We start from the raw sequence: 23106 nt of genomic DNA on the forward strand, positions 1-23106 counted from the left end.
GATTTGAATACAATATATGGTTTTACTCCCACATTCCCAATGTTTACATTAATTGTGTGTGAGTGGGCTGTGCAGTGGACTGGCTCTTTGCCCAGGTTTGGTTCTTCCTTTTCACACAAAGTCACAAACTAGATTAAATGGGATTTAAAATGTTATGTCATGTCATGTTATATATGTGAGACATGTCTGATAGCTTCAGCTATGAAAGAATATTTAAACCATGGAACTGTAAAACATTATAAAAAAAGTAAAGAAAAACAAACATCTACAATAATAAACAAGAAGTGAGCTATTTAGTGGAGCTGACAAACAGTCTTAATCTGCTTGGCAGTGTCTGTTGTCCATGATGTTTTCTCCCATTCTCTCCGAATTACTTTACTGTGATGTTTTAAAAACTCAATCAGACTTCAAAACTCTTTGTTACAAAATTTCTTAGTAAGGTCAATGTTGCAATTGGCAGCACTACTTCTGTAGAACTAACAGAAATCAAAATTAGTTATTTTTTATTTCAAGTTCAAGATTATTGTCATTATGCTTATGTTGTAATGGCTTAATAAGGAATAAAATAGACAAAAAAACCCTTTTTCACAAAATCTGCACCACCAAGCGTTTATGAGCGGGTTTTAAATAATGTAACAAAATGATGATGGAAATGAAATGGACAAAACTACAGAAACAACACACTGACTAAACCAGCTCTGTGAGACCATATACTATTATGTGTACAAACTGTAAACAGCTGCCTGAAGAAAATTAAGAAATAAAGTTTGTGAGTGTGTGACTGCTCACTGATCTATTCATTTCCTGTTCTTCTTCTATCTCAACCACCACTCTCAAGCTTCAGTGACTAATGACGGTCTTATAGAATTAAAACATGTTTTAAAGCTCTTCTTTTTCAATGAAATAAATACAACCCATAAAACAAGGGATGATTTCTTTGTTCTTTCTTTGTCTTTTAATTATATAATTAAATGTTGTACAGAAACTTTAAACAGAACCACATTAAGATGGCATTAGATTCTACCGTACTTTGTTTCAGATTAGAGTATTTTTCAAAACTGTGATTGATCTATCTGTAGTTGAAATCAGAAATTATTTCTTTGATTCACATTTGACATAACCACTTAATGTGTTTAAATGGTATTCTTGAATAAAAGGCTTTTTGCAGTGTTTGAAATATCTGTAGTTTGCACTTTATGCTAGATAACTTAAAAAAAAAAAACATTTAACAAGTTGAATTTAGTGCTTTTATTTTTAATGATTTTTTTCTGCAAGCATTTTAGGACTGAGAACTACTAGAAAATCATTTATCCAAGTATAACTGTTGTAATGTTTTACCATACTTTAGATATTGTTTCATGCCCCAAATATTTGATTTTAATTTCTGATATAATCTGCTACTAGCCTGCACTCTGATATGCATATTTAATGTACTGTAGGATTTAGCACTTTATATATATTACTGAGTATAATCAGCATTAAACAGTATATTAAATGAATGAAACAACATAAACATTTGTATGTTTCCCAACAGCTCTTATTTATCTAGCATGCATTGTTTTCAAAAGCCCTGCACTTATTTCTAAGTGGGTTGTGTTTCGAATGTCTTATTAAGCACCCTGTTGTTAATAGATAACATTAAAATAAAAAAAAAAACATTGAAGGGTAATATTGCATACTGTTTTAGAGACTTCAGAGTCGTCTTTATGCATCCCTCTTTGTAGTCCAACACATGGTCTGCCCCAAGAGTCTTCAATAAGTTCACAGCATTCTTTGAACATGTAGCTGTCACATTAGCCCCCCATGCCTTCATCAACTGTAATAGAAAAATGTACTTATTTTAATATTGCAGGGGTAAAGTGTGGTCTGGTAGCTAAGAAATTGGACTAAAAATGGCCCAACAATAAAAAATATGTATATGTAAATAATTCTAACATAGTTTTATTCTTATAAAGAGCTTTGGGATTATGTTCACTATAGAAAGAGACTATGCAGCATAGTCTGTTTACTTAAGTATAGTGTTCAAATTCAATATATTCTGTGAGGTGTCGCAGGTGGCTTGGGTGGTGACCCGGCCAGGATGTCCAGGAGGACCTGAGGAGGGCTTGCGCCTTCCCCAGACCATCTGGGGGCGACCACCCTGGTTCCTTTGGGGGCCATGGGTACAGAGCTTTGAAGCTCCACCCTGTAGGGGCCTGTGGTCACCGCCAGGGGGTGCCCCCATGCCTTTGGAGCCCTGGACCTCAGCACTTCCGCCACACCAGGAAGTGCTGGGGGGAAGAGGAGCAGGGACACCCGGAGTGCTTCCGGGGATACAGCCGGCACTTCCGCCACATGGGGGCGTATCGGTGGGAGATTGCTGGGGAGCACCTGGAGCACATCCGGGTGTGGATAAAAGGGGCCGCCTCCCTTCATTCGAGGCTGGAGTCGGGAGTGGAGTGGACTGAGCTTGCTGGAGGAGGCAACGAGGCAGCCTAAAGAGAACAGTGAAGGCATTGTGTGGCCAGGACTTTGGGGACTTGTGGGGTTTGTGTGGCACTTATGACTTTTGTAAATAATAGTGTAAATAAATGTGTGATGGGTGAAATGAACATGTCTGCCTGTCTGTGTCCGGGCCAGCCGCAACAGAGGGATTTGAAAATAAAAAGAAACTAAACATAATAAATACTGTGCTATTTTCCTGTTGAAAAACTATATGTAACTTAATAGCTGGTGACAACACATGACTGGAAGAGATGAACAAATGGTTTACATACTGCTTCATTTCTTTTGAATTTTTTTTTTCAATGAAAACATTCAAATCTAACATCTCTACATTCAATAAATACTTTATGAAGTATTAATCCTTACATTTTGAATTACAGAATTATGTTTAGAAAATGTTAACACTGAAGGCAAAGGTGGGAACATTATATAATAGATAACAGATTATCTAGAAGAAATAATTCACTCTGCCTAAATAGAATTTTAACTTTAATATTTTGAAGTCAAGTGGAAAATATACATGTGGCACCTGATTGCATAATTACGAATATGTTTATCCTACAACTGCAAAATGTATTTTAAAAATATGTCTTTTCCCTACAGATCATTATTTTAAAATCTAAAAGTAAGCAAAGATTCCATTAATTCATTTTAAAAAGCAGACAGAAAGTTACCTGAATGGCACATGTTCCAACACCACCTGATGCACCAATTATCAATATGCTGTTAAAAAAGTACAAAATTCTTTTTACTCTAAATGAAAATAATGCAATTATGCAAATAAGGGAAAACATATGTTAATAAGAATAATATATAAAAATTATAAAAAATATGGCAACAATTGATCATACAGTGACAGTTGAATATGGCCTTGATCTTTCAGAGTAATTTGTGAGATCACATCAATGCACTGACATTTTTTCAGCTGAAGGACCTCCTTACCCAAGCTTCTCAAAGACCCACACACCAACACTTAAACTTACAAACACGACTGGGCTTTACCAACTATTCAGTATTTCACTACGGTAGACCCTTTATTTAACAGAATTACTTTGTATTGCACAATTTTAGGCCCTGAATTTTGAATGGATATTTTGGTTTTCATTTCAGCCTTGGCCTAGCTTTGTGTAAAACATGTTATATGCACCGCTCCAACTGACACCTAATTTTTTCCATTGGAAGTAGAAAAACAATCACTGTTTCAGCACTACTGACTTGAGTACTAATACTCGAGAAGTAAGCACATGTAACACAAGCTGCAATACATTTGTATTCAATGCTAATTTATATAAAAATGGTGTGCACATTTTGTCAAACAAAGTACATATTCTTGGCCTTCACTGCACATCCTGGCAACAAATATTCTTAAAAAAACACAACAGTTGACAAAGTTAATGTATTTTGTATCATTTTCATGTAACTTGTTCTACTTCTATTATGGATGTCATATTCACTGTTAGTGTAGATTCTGCTTGTACTTCCCTTCTTCCATGGCCTCTGGGTTTGCATTTGACTTTCAAAAGAAACATTTTTGGGTCAAAAGGCAACTCTAAATTGGTGTGGTATGTGTGAATGTGTCTCTATCTATAAGTGTGCCCTGCAAATGAGTGAGTGGTGCCCCCAAAGTGTAAGCAAAAGATATTGTACTTTCAAAACACAAGGAGTGGCATAATTAAGAAATAACATGCTCAAAATCAGAGTTGGTCCTACATTATGAAGTGACACATGCAAAGTATGATGTATAGTTGTAATGAACATGATCACAGGCACTCTGAACCTGTCCCAGTATACATGTGCACAATATACTAAGTGATCTAATTTTCAAGCTTTTATGTTATTTTTTTTAATTGGAATAGGAACCACAGACAGGAAACTAAATTGGGAAGTCTCCTATGTTGCCACATGCAGCAGTAATAAATTAAAGTGATTTGCCATAAAAACCACATGATTCATTCATTTTCTATTTGTGCTTGTTCCAGATATTCGGCAATATATCAACATATACAGTGGGATGCAAAAGTTTGGGCAACCTTGTTAATAGTCAGTATTTTCCTGTATAAATCGTTGGTTGTTACGATAAAAAATGTCAGTTAAATATATCATATAGGAGACACACAGTGATATTTGAGAAGTGAAATGAAGTTTATTGGATTTACAGAAAGTGTGCAATAATTGTTCAAACAAAATCAGGCAGGTGCATAAATTTGGGCACCGTTGTCATTTTATTGATTCCAAAACTTTTAGAACTAATTATTGGAACTCAAATTGGCTTGATAAGCTCAGTGACCCCTGACCTACATACACAGGTGAATCCCATAATGAGAAAGAGTATTTAAGGGGGTCAATTGTAAGTTTCCCTCCTCCTTTAATTTTCTCTGAAGAGTAGCAACATGGGGGTCACAAAACAACTCTCAAATGACCTGAAGACAAAGATTGTTCACCATCATGGTTTAGGGGAAGGATACAGAAAGCTGTCCCAGAGATTTAAGCTGTCTGTTTCCACAGTTAGGAACATATTGGGGAAATGGAAGACCACAGGCTCAGTTCAAGTTGAGGCTCAAGTGGCAGACCAAGAAAGATTTCGGATAGACAGAAGGGATGAATGGTGAGAACAGTCAGAGTCAACCCACAGACCAGCACCAAAGACCTACAACATCATCTTGCAGCAGATGGAGTCACTGTGCATCGTTCAACCATTCGCACTTTACACAAGGAGATGCTGTATGCGAGAGTGATGCAGAGGAAGCCTTTTCTCCCCCACAGCACAAACAGAGCTGCTTGAGGTATGCTCAAGCACATTTGGACAAGCCAGCTTCTTTTTGGAATAAGGTGCTGTGGACTGATGAAACTAAAATTGAGTTATTTGGGCATAACAAGGGGCGTTATGCATGGAGGAAAAAGAACACAGCATTCCAAGAAAACACCTGCTACCTACAGTAAAATAAGGTGGTGGTTCCATCATGCTGTGGGGCTGTGTGGCCAGTGCAGGGACTGGGAATCTTGTCAAAGTTGAGGGACGCATGGATTCCACTCAATATCAGCAGATTCTGGAGACCAATGTCCAGGAATCAGTGACAAAGCTGAAGCTGCGCCGGGCTGGATCTTTCAACAAGACAACGACCCGAAACACTGCTCAAAATCCACTAAGGCATTCATGCAGAGGAACAAGTACAACGTTCTTGAATGGCCATCTCAGTCCCCAGACCTGAAAATAATTGAAAATCTGTGGTGTGAGTTAAAGAGAGCTGTCCATGCTCGGACGCCATCAAACCTGAATGAACTAGAGATGTTTTGTAAAGAGGAATGGTCCAAAATACCTTCAACCACAATCTAGACTCTCATTGGAACCTACAGGAAGCGTTTAGAGGCTGTAATTTCTGCAAAAGGCGGATCTACTAAATATTGATTTCATTTCTTTTTTGTGGTGCCCAAATTTATGCACCTGCCTGATTTTGTTTGAACAATTATTGTGCACTTTCTGTAAATCCAATAAACTTCATTTCACTTCTCAAATATCACTGTGTGTGTCTCCTATATGATATATTTAACTGACATTTTTTATCGTAACAACCAACGATTTATACAGGAAAATAATGACTATTAACAAGGTTGCCCAAACTTTTACATCCCATGTATAACTCAAATATTAAGAGCAAAATTAAATTTGCAAGTTTCTGTATGCCATTGTTGTGAGCAGAGTGACAACTTACAATTCTTTCCACCAACCAGCATTCTTCTTTCATATTGAATTTGTACCTGCCTTTTTATTATATGAAAATGATCTGCAGCAACATGATCTGCATCATTTTCTTAATTCTGGCATACATTTAATTTTGTGTACCAAGCTACTTAATACTTCTACCATCTGATTCTGCAAGTTCCACCTGTTAATGCTACCTCCCTATCTATTTTTCATGTTACTTTTAATGCTGGTATCCTTCAGATTTTGTGTGTGACAAATCTGTTTGTGCTTTGTGGCCACTGTACCCTACCCGCCTTGCCGTGATACTGAACTGGATTAAGAGGTTTAAAAAACACAATATGCATTTACTAACTTCATTTGAATAACTATGCCCAACATGTGAACAATTATCAGGATCATCCAACTCCTGGTTTCTTTGTTAAATCAAGGGTTTAATTATGCTGTTTAATGCAACAGAACGAAAATGAAAGTACCCATCTTAGGCTAAGTTAATAGCACTTTGGCAACTATGTTAGACAAAGTTAAGCCACAATTATATTATGTAGGATATTGCACGAGTTTAGTCAACAAATAATTCAACAGCAATAAGTAAACTCAAAATACTAAAAGAAGTATTGTAAGTAAAAGTACAGTAGATATGCTTAGCAGTCAAAATGATGTACAAATTAAAGTACTTAAAGATGATATCTACTTTCAGAATCAAAATTTGAACTGCTTGAGAGTGCCATGGATAATTTACCCTAAAACAAGGCTACTGAACCTTTAAAATAATAAAATCTTACCGTTTCTCAGGACAGTTTTCCTTGCTGAGCCCTGCAGTATTCACCAATACAGACCAAACAGTTGCCGCTACATAGGGCAGAGCTGCAGCTTGTGTGTGGGTCAGGGTTTTAGGTTTATGTGATATCTGAAAAAGACATCTTTTCATTAAGATCTATATTTGAACAGCCAAATTCTAAGTGATAGTTACAAAAATATAGGGCCATGTAAAGAATTATGTATAGTAGAAAACACATAATTAGTGTAACTATACTGCAAATAGCTTATATAATATGGCAATTACTTGGAGTACTGATCAAAAGACTTAGGACAAAGACATAGCTTAAAAACTAACTGATAGCACTGAAATATGGTAATTAATCATAAGACAAGTAACATCAAAAAACAGAAAAACTTATAGATTATGCGGTTTTAAATATATTACATGGTCCAAATTCTATTTGTATTATTTTTGATGTAAATATTCATAGGAATGCAACACCTAGTTTAAAATAAATTCTAACTTAAATCTGAAATATGGACACAAAATGGAAAAAAGACAATATCATGGTACCAGAAAAATACTGGTTATTAAAATAATGTATATCCCTAGAAACTTTAATTAAGCACTATACAGAAAGCCAGGTTTTCATCGGTATTCCTTTAGTCTTCTCACAGTTATGCCACAGGATTTGCATATTTGTTGCCGAATTAAATATTTCACTTCAATACTAGCTGAGAAGCAAAATCAGGTTTATGCTTAAAATTAAAAATAAAGATCTAATAACAGGCACTTTGAATGAAACAGAGACAACAACATCCATTAAAATGCTTTAATTATATTGTGAGTGAGTTTTCTGACAGGTATTAAGAAATGCATCTTGAGCATGGGTATCAGTTTTCAAGTTGGTAATCAGTTGTAAAATTTACTGTTCTGTGTACAAATTAAATTTATTATGGCAGTAAGCAAGCTGAGTTACATGTTATGATTGAAAATGGATCTGGAAGCTCACTGTTCAATCTTCAATTCTGTGCTTTCCAGGTTTTTGTTTTAAAAATCAAAATATATTATTTGGGGTTTATACTCATAATCTTGTTGTTCCAATTTAAGAGAATTCTAATTTCCTTTCATTTTAATTTTATGTGATTTCCAAAGCCTCCTTAACATACTGTTAAAGATCATCTCACAGATACCTGCAACTTGGTTTTTAGCCTCCAATCTTAATTTAAGGTTTTTGGAATATCTATAAGCTCTTTATGGTTGCTGATTAGCTGGAAGGTTACATATAAGCATTGCCTAGGTATCAGGTAGCTGACCCTTTCATAGTTATATACATAATGCATTGCTAATGATAAATCAAGACTACATAAAACAATGTAACCTTTTTCTTACTATAGAGTATAATAACTAGTGTAATAAGTGGAGACCAGAGACGGAAAGGTTTGGGGCAGCCACCCGCTTATTACGGTTTCCGCTGCAAAAGTCTTTGAGGCATTGTAACAGTTGTTTACACAACAGAGTCCAAAACAGAACTGCCTGCCTAAGCAAGGCAGTGAGCTTTATAGCACAGAGGGCGGAAATGATGTCGCCCTCTGGGCCGGAACTGGAAGTGACATCATCCTTGGGGCCGGAACCGAAGTGACCTCATTCTTGGGGCCGAAGTGAAACCGAAGTGATGTGTCCTTCCTGGAAATGGCGGCTCCTGGTGGGATTTCCGGTAAGACCTGCAGAGAACTCAGAAAGAGCGTCAGTGCACCCCCCCGGGCAGATGTATAAACAGTATTTCCTAAGCCCTTCAGCTGCTTCCCATGCACACGTGGTGACAAGACTCCCCTCAGCCCAGACCCGCCGGGTCGGGCGACCTGCACCGAGAGGTCGTGGGCCCGGAGAGGGCATCGGCGCTGGCATGAAGAGACCCCTGTCGATGAACGAGCGTGATACTTGTACTGCTGCAGAGTCAAGAAACCACCTCGTGACCCGTGGATTCGACTCCCTGTGAAGGGCCATCCACTTCAGAGGTGCATGATCCGTCACCAGAGTGAACACGCGACCCAAGAGGTAGTACCGCAGCTGAGTTACGCCCATTTGATCGCCAGAGCCTCTTTCTCCACCGCCGCGTACCTGGTCTCCCTGTCCAACAGTTTCCGCTCAGGTACATAACGGGTGTTCAACACCGCCGACGCTTTGGCTCAACACGGCACCCAAGCCTGTGTCCAAGCGCCCGCCTGGAGGATAAAAGGGAGAGAGAAGTTAGGGGAGATCAAGATAGGTGCTGAAGTCAGAGCCCTTTTAAGTCACTGAATGCAGCCCCGCTTTATCAGACCATACCACCGTATTAGGAGCTCTTTTCTTTGTCAAGTCGGTCAAGGGCGCCTCTCGAGAAGCGAGGCACAAACCGGCGGTAGTACCCGCCAAACCGAAAGGATTGGACTTGCCGCTTGGTTTGCGGACGGGCCAGGCCATTATGGCTTGCAACTTGGAACACTGTGGCCTCACAGTACCCCGCCCACTAGGTAGCCCAAATATTTGGCTTCCTCAATCCAAAGAAACATTTCTTGGGGTTGATTCGAGCCCGCCTCTCCCAGTGTCCGTAATACTGCTGTGACCTGCTGTATGTGTTCCTTCCAGGTGCTGGAATAGATGACAACGCCATCCAGATAGGCAGCACAGAACGAGTTATGGGGCCGGAGCACTTTGTCCACCAGACGCTGAAAAGTCGCAGGCCCGTGTAACCCAATGGAAGGACACGATACTGCCAGTGTCCGCTAGGAGTGCTAAACGCGTTTTTCCTTCGGACTCGCTAAAGGAACCTGCCAGTACCCCTTTGTCATGTCAAGTGTAGTCAAGAATTTGGCTGGTCCCAGTCTCGAGGAGGTCATCCACGCGAGGCATGGGATAAGCATCAAATCTGGAAACTTGGTTGCCGACGGAAGTCATTGCAAAACCTCCAACTGCCGCCAGGCTTAGCAATCAAGACGATGGGACTGGACCAGGGACTACTACTTTCCTCGACACTCCTAGTGCCAGCATTCGCTTGATTTCCAGTTCCACTTCTACTTTCTTTGCCTCCGGAGTCTGTAGGGTCGCCACGGACGATCACCCCCGGGTCAGTCAATATGTCATGCGCAATCAGAGAGGTCCGACCGGGTTTTTCACTTACCACCTCTGGGACAGAGCGGATAGCTGCTTCGAGCTCTTGTTTCTGCCTGGGGATAGCTGCTCGCGAAATTAAGGGAACTTACTTCGCGAGAGAGAGCAGGGCTGTCCGGAGGAGGGATCGACCCTCTCCTTCCACGGTTTCAGCAGGTTTACATGATATATTCGCCAGCTGGTCGGCGATTGGGCTGTTTCACCAAATAGTCAACCAATCCCTTCCTTTCCTTAATTTCAGAGGGGCCTAGCCAATGGGCAGCAGTTTAGAGTGAGAAGTTGGTACCAATACCATGACGCGATCCCCGGTTGGAACTCCCGGAGAGTCGTGCACGGTCATAAAGGCGGCCTGTGCTGATTGCCTCCTCTATATGACTTTTAGAATCGGTCTTATTGCATCAAATCTACGCGCAATTGGGCTATATATTCCAAAATATTAGTGGAGGGCTGTGCCTCCCTTCCCAGCCCTCTCTTTAAAATATCCAAAAACCCCGGGTTGTCTTCCGTACAGTAATTCAAATGGAGAGAACCCCGAGAGGCTTGAGGAACTTCCCGTATGCAAAGAGGACAAGGGGAGGAGTTGGTCCCAATCCTCCCATCCTTGCTGACTACCTTACGTAGCATTTGCTTGAGAGTTTGATTAAATCTCTCCACTAGGCCATCGGTTTGAGGATGATACACCGAGGTCTTTAAATGCTTTATTTTCAGTAACTTGGCAGTCTCCTTGAACGCTTCCGAGGTAAAAGGCGCCTTGGTCCGTCAGGACTTCTAGGAATGCCTACGCGAAAAGACTCCTACTAGTTCCCGTGCAATATTTTTGTGGTAGCCGAGCAACGGAACGGCTTCAGGGAATCGGGTAGCATAATCCACGAGGACAGTATATATTTATATCCTCGGCTGAGGGTTCTAGGGTCCTACTATGTCAACCCCAATCCTATCAAAGGAACGTCAATAAGGGGAAGGGGAACCAGAGGAGCACGGTCCTCCTAGGAATTTGCCGCAGTTGACATTCCGGACAGGAAATGCAAAGCGCTAACCTCCTCATTAATCCCCGCCAGAAAAACGGAGCTTAATTCGCTCTAATGTTTTATCGGAGCCGAGATGGCCTCCAAGAAGGTGGGAGTGTGCTAACTCGCAAACCTGCCGCCGTAGGTCCGCGGGATTAGCAACAACTTCCGACCTTCCCTCATGTTCAGCACCCGATACAACAAATCATTATCAACGACAAAGTGAGGTCCCTGTGGCATGGGCAAATGCGCGCTGGCGTTAACGAGAACCACTGCATTCTTTATGTGTTTCAGAGAGTCGCCATTCCACTGTTCTCTTGAAAGAAGCCGGCGTCGCTCTAAACTGAAAGTGCAACTCAGAGAGCGGGTCCGGTCTGACCTCAAGGGGCGGAGATTCCTCCTCGCTGCCGGGCGCTTAGTGGATGACGTAGTAGCCCGCGACGGTCCGGGAGTGTCTTCGCACTCTCTTGGCCTACCGCCCCACTCCCTGTCGGCTGATTACACGGTGTGGAAGCAACTTGAGATGAATCGTTGTCATCTATAACGAGGCCATAAGTTTTCGGGAATGCTTTCTAAACTACCGCCGTTACTATCAGACCAGTCTCGCCCGAGGATTACGGAAACGGAGGATCCGGATGCACCGCCACGGTAAGCTGTCGAAGGGTTCCTCCGAGACATACGTAACACCGGGCGGTATTGTATGCGGATATCTCCGTATACATTTTAGACTGGTCTTCTTAATCCACTGTTGCGGTAGAATAAAACGGCGAGCAACGACAGACACGCTACTGCCGGAATCGAACAGCGCTGTTATCTTATGTCCATTAATAAGAAGCTCCCCGTATGTTTATCCGCCAGGGATTGCTAAGGGCACACAAACAACCCCGCCATTGTCCCCTACGGTCCGCCTTGTTCCTCGACAGGTCGCAAGCCAGACGGCCCGGCGACTTCGAACAGCTCTGGAATGCGTGGAAGGGACTGCTTTAGTGGACATAGCTCCCGGTAGTCCACAGAGCGCTGTTCTGCCCTCCCAGGTTTCACAGCCGCCTCTGGGTTTGCAAGAGCTGCAGCAGCTCGTCCATAGAATGGAATTCCCCAGGCCGGCTGGGCAAATTCCTGGGGTAGTCTTTTAGCAGCAGAAAACAGGCCACTTGCTGCACTATTTGTAAGGGGTTAACTCAATGGCCGTAGCCACTCACCCACCTGTTGCCAGAGAGCCATAGCCTGCTCTGACAGCCCTTTGCTTGGGTTAAACTCCCAGTTTATGATTTCCTTCACCTGCCGCCTGGGGACAACCCATCGCTAACTGGGACCTTGGTCCCGATGGGCAGCTCGGCTTTCCTGCCAAGGAGAGCATACTGAGCCACTCGTGTGTGTTCCCCAGAAGCCAGCCCACGCCTGTGGGTCCCCTACCTTCTCCACGAGATGGGTGGTCCCCCGGTTATGCTCATGGAGCAGAGCCTGCACCGCCCTTCCTGACCCTCTGGCGCTCCCGCCCTGAAACTCGCCCCGTACTCACCCACCTGGTTCCGGATAGTTCGTGTCCCGGTTCATCGGGACACCATCCTGCCGACTACGCCACTGTAATAAGTGGAGACCAGAGACGCGAAAGGTTTGGGGCAGCCACCCGCTTATTACGGTTTCCGCTGCAAAAGTCTTTGAGGCATTGTAACAGTTGTTTACACAACAGAGTCCAAAACAGAACTGCCTGCCTAAGCAAAGGCAGTGAGCTTTATAGCACAGAGGGCGGAAATGATGTCGCCCTCTGGGCCGGAACTGGAAGTGACATCATCCTTGGGGCCGGAACCGAAGTGACCTCATTCTTGGGGCCGTGACCTCATTCTTGGGTGATGTGTCCTTCCTGGAAATGGCGGCTCCTGGTGGGATTTCCGGTAAGACCTGCAGAGAACTCAGAAAGAGCGCCAGTGCACCCCGCCCCTGGGCAGATGTATAAACAGTATTTCCTAAGCCCTTCAGCTGCTTCCCATGCACACGTGTGACACTAGTAAAACATTCATCAAGAAATGGTTAACCAAAATAATATATAATAAAAGCTAATTTTTGTAGTTTTAATTTGATTACTTTTGGTGATATCAATGTGGACAGTTTAATGGATTCTGCCTACCATGACAGCCATGGGTGCTGAGTGGCAAGTTGTGCCTACACAGCAGCAACCTCTTTTTTTTAAGAATTCTGTTCATTTGAGTGGGGGGACATCTGAGATGATAGGCTAGGGCATCCAGTTGCACAGATTTTTATTGTCTGTAATTCTCAGGTACAATATCTGACATTAATATTACAGCTTTGAATGTTTCCTGTCATAATCTATACACAAATCCTTTTGTTTTTGAACTTCACAAACACCTTCAATCTGAAATGCTGAATATGGGCACCACACAATCACAGCAGACATAAGGCAAATCCTTTATGTAGATAATGATACAGTATTTAGAAACCTGTCCAGTTAACTAGCAGTAAAATCCACTCTTAAATCTCATTTATGTCCTGTGACTAACAGGATCAAGAAGTAAGTTCGCTGACAGCCAGAGTGAAGTATGCCCCTTTTCAAACAGTAAAATTAAATAACAAATCTACAATACACATTCAGTGGATATTGGAATGTCATAATGGAACATATTTCAAAGGCAAAATTAAATGCGCTCAAAATGCTGAATTTGTCATTGAGCATTTTTCATGTAACAAACATTTACATAACAGAAATATAATGGCAAAATTATTAAATCCCAATAGCACTATATATTAAGTCTACAATTAACTAACAAAAATGGAATTGGTAGAAAAAATGAAAAACAGAACAAAAGAAAAGGAAATGCTGCCCGCATATGCTATGCAGAACCCCCGCCTAATAATTTCAACTTGTGAGTTTCAACCCATAAAGTGGATATCAAATGATGTGAGGGATGTCATATTAATGTGTTCTGAAAAGGGGACAATTGAGGTGCCCATTTGTCTGCTCCAATCCCAAACCTCCCTCTCTAACAACACTTTGCATGCACACCAGCACCCGTTTCTCATAAAGTGAGGGCAACATGCTCCCTTAAAATCTACCCACAACTTCGAACTCCAACCTCCAGGCGAAAGCAAAATGAAACAGTCGTCACACTAATGAAAGGTTTCAAGACCATAACAATACCTCATTTGCTGATAGCACAACAAACTCTGCAAAGGTTCCTTGTTTCCAGGGAGGAACAGCAGCCCACACCTATGATGTTAAAAAACAAAGTATTTATACATTCGGTTGCCTTTACATACATTCAAATGGCATGTAGTAAAACTGCTATTTAATTGTAAACATAGTACTGTAATTATAAATCATGAAGAGGTTGGTGTTATTTACTGTATTTGTACTAAATTATAGAAATACATGCATCCTCTTTTATTATAAACTATAATTTCATTAAAATTTAAATGCATTTTTGATAAAAATAATCTTCAACACTGTAACTAGTGCTTAAAAAAGGCTGTGACCATTTTTTAAAAGTTTAATAAATTAATTTCGACAAATATACAGTAGTATACAGTCAAGCACATAACATTTGCAATATAATATTATTATAATAGAACAAATAACTTCAAAATCTAGCAAAGCAGGAATTCAACCCCACCAAAGAGAAGGAGAGAAGAGCCAAAAGCAAAGCAGAAAAAAATTAATAAAATAAAAGGTAAACATCTTTTTTCTCCCTAACTGAAAGCGTATTGTAAAAATTTTAGGAACTTTGTTAAACAGAACCTTCCAGATTTTCCTCATCCACGCTGGAAAAATATTGCTCAATCTCAAGGAATTAGACTCCATCTCTACAATATATAAAATCATCGTACAATCCCTCCCTTTCAGAGATCCAAGAGGTCACTGGGAAAAAGATCTCTCAATTATTATATCAGAAAAGGAGTGGAAAGTAGCAATGCAGAGAATTCACTCGAGCTCCATATGCATAAAGCATACAATTATACAACTTAAAATTATATATGAGCACATCTGTCTTGACTAAAACGCTCTCAAAATGTTTCCAGGGCAGGATCCAACCTGCGAGCGTTGCAACCAAGTCCCAGCCTCACTGGGTCACATGTTCTGGGCCTGCACCAAATTAACATCATTCTGGACAAAAATTTTAATTACCTGTCAGACAGCCTTGGACTCACAATCCCTTCTAACCCATTAACAGCTGTGTTTGGGGTCTTCCAGAGGGCTTAAAGTGGAGAAAGACAAACAAATTGTGATTGCATTCACTACACTTTTGCACGCAGGCTTATTCTGATAAACTGGAAGAACCAAACTCTCCTCTTTAAGTCAGTGGGAAACTGATGTGTTATATTATTTGAAATTGGAAAAATATAAAATACTCAGTTAGAGGATCCGTACAGACTTTTTTCAAAACATGGCAGGATCTAAGCAGTAATATTTTAAAATAAGTTTATAAAGCACAGAGAATTTATTAATTTAGTTATGTTTACAAGTCTTAAATTTTACGCGTTTTGCTTGCTCTCTCTCTCAGGGGTGGGGATCGATCTGTTCGTAACTCAATTCTTCTTTTTGTAAAAACTTGATTGCTTTGTATGGATTGTAATAAAATTAATAAAAAAATAAAAATATAAAAAAAAAAAATTTATTAAGTCCTGCTATTTTTTAAAAATGTTTTGGTCAGATTATCTGAACAAGAATTTGATTTTTCCCAATGTCAAATACTACAGAACGTCAGTTACCCACCGAGTTATAAAAGGTGGGTTGGGATCCTTCCAGTTATACAGAAGTCTACGTGCTAGTAGTGTGGCAGAGGCAATTACAATCAAGTTGTCCTTTAAGCCCATCTGGAAGTATACCAGATACAACCGTAAATGACGCCAAGGCTGTCCAATAGACATTCAAAGGTTTTTGTCAAGAATGATGTTAATTTAGTACACTCCCAAAACATGTGGCCAAGTGAGGCTGGAGATGGATCTTGCCCTGGATATATTTTGGACAATTCTTAACAAGATATGTGTGTTCGATGAAAGATTTTTAAGTTGAATTATTAAATGCTTTGCGCACATAGAGTGAGAGTGCGTTTTGTTTTTTTGGTTTTTTTTTTGGCTGTCTTCTGCTCCTTTTCTGAGATTTTAATTGAAAGGCTCTTTTCCCACTGTACCCTACCATCTTTGAAAGGAAGAGACTTTTAAGATGTTTTTATGTATTGTTGAGATGTTGTCCGAGTCTTCAAGACAGATCAGTATTTCCTCTGATCATAGAAATGGATGGGAGGTGAGGAAAATTAGTGCAGGTTTCTTTTAACAAAACTTCTAATTTGAAAATAGTGGAAAAAATTGTTTTGCTGCAAAGTAAAATTTGAAACATAATTATTCAATTAATTAAGATACAAATATGTTATCTATCTTAATCCCGAACATCTGCCAAAGATTAAATACTGTGTAGGTCTGAAAAAAACTGAAACTTGCCACTCTGCCTTGAAGTGTGACCTGCATTGGTTCCATATTCAGAATAATTGATGGATGACAGGCTTATTAACTGTTGCACAAAGCAGGGTGTATAAAGAAGTATAGTGGGATTGAATTTCATTGCTAACCAGGCTGGTGTAAATCCATTAATTTGTGCCAATTATGAGATCTATATTATGTGTATACTGTATTTGCCATTCAGTAATAAAATTGAAAGTAAGTTTGTACCAAGCCACCTTCTGCTTTAGATCTTTGTCGAGTCATCTTCTGAATGTGTGGATGCCTTAACTTCCAGATAAATGAAGTTATAATTATGTCTAGTTTCGTAGCATCCTTAGCATTACATTATTTCTAGAAAAAGCACAGAGTTGCATTTATTGGCTTGAAAAATTAAACATTTATTAAATCTCATCTACTGTAAAAAATGCAAAACACTAAAAGTACAAAGTCAGAAGTATAGAAACAGAATACCAACAGATTACCCTGACACAAACACTGGACAGAGTGCAAATGCATCACCGGATCCCATAATAAAAGTATAGATGTTGTTGTTTGTTAATAAGCTTCTAGCTTGTTTTGTGTATGTTTTAACAAATTGGTGTATTTATGTGTACGAATTTTTCACTTAGTACTTTGTAAACTTTATACTTGCATATTACACATTTTACCTGAAAACCTTCTGGATGAGCGTAATCCAAAAATAAATGAAATTGAATGAATTAATATATATATATATATATATATATATATATATATATATATATATATATATATATATAGAGAGAGAGAGAGAGAGAGAGAGAGAGAGAGAGTAATGCACCTGCTGTAATGAATATTATATTCTTTGGAAACATAATTGTTCTTCACTGGACAAAAACATATTAAGTTAAAATCAAATTTGTTTCTTCATTGGGTGGTAAGCAAAAACTATCTTGTAAAAACAACTACAAGTATAGCATATTGCTTTCAAAAATCACTTTACCTCATCACCAGGCTTGTAATAACTAATGTCTAACCCACATTCCATAATAACTCCAGACACATCCCGTCCAAGAATTAAAGGGAATTCATTCCCTGTGCTCTTAATGTTCAGTGGGTCTCTTCTTATATTCAGTGCAACTGTGCCATAGCCATCTAAAAAATACAATTCAGGAATTATGTATACAAATTAACAAAGATGAAAAATACAAATTTTTCTGGTAGTATGATACCTGAAACCTACTTGCCCCTCCAAAAATATCATTAGCTTCAAATTATGTCATTAATTACTCTGATTAAAAAGATAATCCTAACGTTTGATATAAGATGAAAACTGCTAATACATGTTTCTGGTTGTAAACTCAGACTGAAAAACTGCAAGATCCAGATGGTGTAAGACTTTTTAAGGATTCAAAAGTAACAGCTGATATTTAAATCTGTTGCCCTGTCGTATTTCAGAACACTAATAAAGGCAATACATATATATTTATATACTGTACAGGAAAACAACCATTCTTGGACTAACACACTTGTCAAATGTACTTAAAAACTTTTAAGTTAAGATACAGATATAAATAACTATTTATCTCTACAAATCTGTTTTTAACCTCTAAGAAAACTGAAGCAATAAGATTCACTGGCTTAAGCTCGGACTAAAGACCACCACAAGCCCATCGTCCGACATGACTTACTTCTCATAGTAATGTCAATGGGATTCAGACTGGCTGCGTGCACTTTGACCATAACTTCGTTAGGGTAGTCAATAATGGGGAACGAGGCGTTGGTGGTGAATCTCAGCACATCGTTCTTGCCGTACTTGTCGATGACCCAGGCTGGCATGACGGTTCTCAATTGGGTAGAAGTGCTGAACATTCTGCAGTGTCTACTATCAAGCGCATTTAATTTTCTTGTTTTACACAACTGAAGCCAGGCTGTAAGGCAGAAAGTAACCGGCTCTTTTAGGCATGCAGATCTTTTAATAGGACACAACATGCTGCCCAGCAGTTTTAATCCTACAGAAATTACTCTGGTGAAACTTGATTTGAGGGATACCTTCACAGAAATAGTTCAGGAATCAGTGCGAAATTAGCCTGTTTACTATACCACTGCAATCGAGATCGTGTCCTACTTTAACAAAATAGTACGTTTTCAAAAATTGCCCGCGTTTACAAATAAAACGTTAAAGTTTCGTGAACATTTTGCAAATACTTTGCAGAGAATTAGGAAAACCACCATAAAATACACGAAATTGCATTTTTGCTTCACCCGCTTGATACCTTTGACTAACCCTTTTACTGAACACTTTCCGCGTCACGCCCCGCCTTCTCCCGGTTCATTCGCTTTTAGCCAATTGAAACAACGAATGCATTAACGTGCCAAAGTAGGTAGCGAATAAAAATATTTTATGTTGAGGAGTTGGTATTTGAAAACAATATGTCAGCTTCCATGAAACACGCATCTGAAGGTTGAAAGGTTTATTTTGGTCGCAGAGAAGTTTCTGTCATGTTGGGTTTAACGCTGCGAGAAGTGAGTATGTTTTTATAAAAGTAAATGAGAAGATTGTGAGAAAGTTAAAGAACCTTTCAAAATACTAAGAGACCTACGTTATAGGAAAACGCTTCTTTTATAGTCGTACTAACATTTCATTATGGAGTTTGTATCTGAATGTATCATTTCGAGTGATATTAAAAGTATCACTTTATTATATATATTGATTGTTGGTATTGTATTATTGTAACTGTCCTGAGGAGACATGCAAGTGAGAATTTTTATTGTAATTAAAACCTACCAGGCACCTTTCTGACAAATTAGAGGAGACCATTCAGTCCATTAGGCTCGTTTGTTTAGCTAATATGGCCCACTATCTTCTCCACATACATCTTAAAGGTTGTCGAGGTTTGTGCTTCAACTAAATGCCTTGGTAGTTTGACCAGATTCGTAGTGTTAGATGCTCTAACGTGTAATGTACACTTTACAATTAGCTTGAACAACAAACTATATATGCGAAAGGAATACTGTACTCAAAGGTGCGTTGAGCAATGTGGTCGTCACTTTAAAACAGGGGCAGAAACTGCCTCTGAATGTGATGGTGTGAGTGCTATTAGCCTTGTATCGTATGTCAAAGCAAAGGAAAAAAGGTGACCGCGCAGGATGACCACAGTTTAATTTGATATGGCAGCATGTGATGCACATATCCTGAACAAAAGGGGAATGTGTGCCTGCATTCTTCTGTGCTGCCTTCACCTGCCTCTGATTTGAAGCTAAGGAAGTAAAGTAGTAGGGGAGCTGCTTTGAATATAGCTGAGATACACTCTGCCCACTTCAGGTTATTGGTGATTGTAGCACAAAGAAGTTTAAAGCTGCTGACCCTCAAAACATCCCCTCCAATAAAGATGAGTGTGGTTTGCTTCATGATGCCTATGAACAAAGGCAGTTGGGAGATTGTTGTCTTTACACCACTGTCTAAGTAGGCAAATCTGTTCTCTGTAAGCAGTTTCATTATTGTTGATGGTCAGTCCAATGATGGTAGCATCATCATCAAATGTTCTGATGAAACTGGGGATTTGTTTGGCTATTTGGTAAACAAGGAATACAACGGAAGACTCTGCACTCAACACTGCAGGGTACCTGTACTGAAGATCAGTATGGAAGAAGTGGTGCTTACAACACATCAATACTGGGGTCTTCCAGTTCCAAATTACAAACTCCAGTTGCTAAGCGGTGTCTAACAGAATTTGCTTTATCTTTTTTTTTTTTTTTTTTCCTCCCCATTCACTTCCAAGCAGGCATTTTCCTTCTCCTCTCACAACTCCAACATGTCTGGGCAATGTGGAGAGCTTCCTTTTAAACCTCATCTGGGAGTACTTCATTTGCCAAAGCATTAATTCCAGCAAATAATTTCAGATCAGGCGGATTGCAAAACCACCCTGCAGCCACAGGGAACCTATATAGAACAATTCCCATTCTGCCATGTTGGCAGCCAGTCTGGGTCACGCCAAAAGGGATGCTGTCCCTCAGTGTACTGGAAACAACCTGGGTATGGAAGCTAGTCTCTCGCTGTCCCTCAACTACCTGTTTTGGCCTCCAGGCCAGGTAACAAGTTTCCCATCATTGTAGCTGGGATTCCAGTCCCAGTGTCCTACCTGACATTGTGCCACTCTATGCCAGCTTTTTGCCCGAGACAGGGAATGACATGCCTTTTTTCCTAACCATCTTATACTGTCCTCCAAGCTATGTAAGGAACAAGATCCATCCCAACTGGGCTGCCAGTCCATCCATTACAAGTGTTAAATGCTAAGCTGTGAACAGTACTGTGGCAGAACAGTTTTTATTATCTTTGTCTGCTTGGTTGGTACATAACACAACAGACATGACCTCCTCTGTGGATCAGTTGTGACAACATGCAAACTAGTGGTGTTTAAGAGCTGTATGAACTACATGGGGTACCATTTCATTTTAGGGCATACTTATGTGCACGCATACAAAATAATACCAGAAACATTTAGAATCTTCACTCCTCCATATACAATATTAGTATGCAAGTGGATACTGAGAAAGGAGAACATGCAAAGCCCACCAAGGCAAGGATTCCCAGACCTATTAAACAAAAGAGCATACCACTGCACAGCTGTGTTAACTTCTAATTTAAAATTGTATCGGTTACTTTGTGAAAAATAATGTAATGGTTTGACAAACTCATGTATTGAAGTCTTGTGTGGTGATGTTATATATGGTTTTAAATTCTCATTATTTAGAGGCCACAGAAGCAAATCTGTTGTCTTCTGCAGTCAGTGTTATGATGTCTTTCTCAAAAATCAAAAAAATAACTTATGACCGTAAGAGGTCCATAAACACAAAGTCCTGCAACAAATGCTGTCGCCCAATAACTACAAACCATTACAATTATATGACAACGGGCTATTCAATAGTAAGACATCATGGTGTTACTTGTAACAGTGCTACGTGCCCATTGTCTTGGCAGTTATGGGTGTTAAATGTTCCTGAATTCGATGATGTGCACTTTGTATTTGGCAGATATTAGAGATAATCTGCTTTGTCAGTTTCATGTTCATGATGTTTGGAGCAACATTAGTGGACTTGAAGCCACCCATGGCCTCCAAGACGTTTATAGACAAATTGCTGTTTGTTCTGTGTATTTTGATAATATTTAGACTGTGAAAAGACACTTTTTTTGTTATAAAGCCAACATTTACTTCTGTGCATATATGCTGCACTTAAGCATTTTAGAAAAATTCCACATTCTTTGTTTCATTTCTCTGTGCAGTGAGTATACAGATTGAGACCATTGGCTGTCATGTGCTTCATGGTTGTCATTTCATTGAGAAGCATGGTGATAGAAGCAGTGTCATTGCCTGAGCTTTCCTAAAATTGTCCCACTCACCTGTATTGAAGACATAACTGATAACTGTTGCAACGAAATGCCATCTGAAATTTACCAGAATATCTTTTCTCTGTGTAAATAAGAAAATCCAAAGCCTCCATCAAGAGTTACTGATTGGTGTCAGTGACTATAAAGTTTGAGGCAAAGCATTTGTTTTTCATTCAAGTGGCATCAGTTACCTTACAGTTCCAGGGTCCTGTATTTTAATCCCGGCACAGGCACAACCAATGTAGAGCTTGAACATTTTTTTTTCCCCCCATGTCTGCATAGTACTGTTCCTCTTGTACATGCAGGCTATGATACTTGGCAATTAAGCGCTGACCATGTAATAGTGGGGTCCGGTATGTCTGTAAGTGAATTCTGATACAAGTTGGTTCTCCCCTTTTGTCCAGTGCTTCTGAAAGATCATAGCCAATTTAATTTCATTTGCATAATGGCATTGACTACAACTGTGTAAACTATTAAAATAAAAGTGGGTTAATTGGGGAAAAATGATTTTCATGAAGTGTCTTTGGTGCAAACACTTGTACTTGTTGCTTTTACTTGATTGAGTTGTGCTTTGTAATTGTTTTATTACTTACATATTTTCCCCACAGTCATTCTTTTCAGACAAATGCCTGAGTTTTATTTTAGTGCCTATAAAAGAGTATTTACTTTAGTTGGATTTTTTAATGTTTTTATTTTTAACATTGAACAACATTGAATCACAGTTGATTTAATTTAGTCTTTTTTGACAGTGATTAGAAAACAATTGAAAAGACATGCATACAAATTGAACTAAAGGTTATTAAACACAACATAGTTGATTGCCCAAGCATGACACACACCTAAACTATCACTGGTGCAGCCAATTAGTTTTAGAAGTATCGGTACCTAATTAGTTAAATGGAGTTCTCCTGTATTAAGGTCTTTCAACTGCTCGTGGTCTGTGAACACCATCTACAAAATGTTACATTAATACTTAAAATAGAACATTAAAACAAAAACTAACAAACTTTAAAATGCTAGCAATAGGGAGAACTGTGTTTTGGAACGTTAAATTACTTTATGTGTAGCAAACAAAAAATAAATAACATGGAATTTGATTTGTTAACACTTAACCATCAATGTAAATATTCAACATGGATTATTATTTCCAACAGTCCGCTGGCAGCACAAAATATTCATGGTA

General features: G+C 39.4%; 2 protein-coding genes across 2 annotated transcripts in view; one reads left to right on the forward strand and one right to left on the reverse strand.

The window, feature by feature from the left end:
• rtn4ip1 (reticulon 4 interacting protein 1) overlaps window positions 1-18878 on the reverse strand; it is a 44394-nt gene extending 25516 nt beyond the window's left edge. The window contains exons 1-6 of the mRNA XM_039747875.1: window positions 18226-18878; window positions 17538-17689; window positions 14259-14327; window positions 6970-7094; window positions 3159-3207; window positions 1680-1816 (exon numbers count right to left, since the gene is read on the reverse strand). Coding sequence (XP_039603809.1) covers window positions 1680-1816; window positions 3159-3207; window positions 6970-7094; window positions 14259-14327; window positions 17538-17689; window positions 18226-18526 — 833 coding nt within the window. The 5' untranslated portion in view covers window positions 18527-18878. The remainder of the gene's footprint in view (window positions 1-1679; window positions 1817-3158; window positions 3208-6969; window positions 7095-14258; window positions 14328-17537; window positions 17690-18225) is intronic.
• Window positions 18879-18954: 76 nt separating this feature from the next.
• The window catches only part of qrsl1 (glutaminyl-tRNA amidotransferase subunit QRSL1), a 44575-nt gene continuing 40423 nt past the window's right edge, over window positions 18955-23106 (forward strand). The window contains exon 1 of the mRNA XM_039747877.1: window positions 18955-19060. Within this exon, the coding sequence (XP_039603811.1) occupies window positions 19037-19060 (24 nt within the window). The 5' untranslated portion in view covers window positions 18955-19036. The remainder of the gene's footprint in view (window positions 19061-23106) is intronic.

The sequence above is a fragment of the Polypterus senegalus genome, chromosome 3 (genome assembly GCF_016835505.1).
Source record: "Polypterus senegalus isolate Bchr_013 chromosome 3, ASM1683550v1, whole genome shotgun sequence".
NCBI lineage: Eukaryota > Metazoa > Chordata > Cladistia > Polypteriformes > Polypteridae > Polypterus > Polypterus senegalus.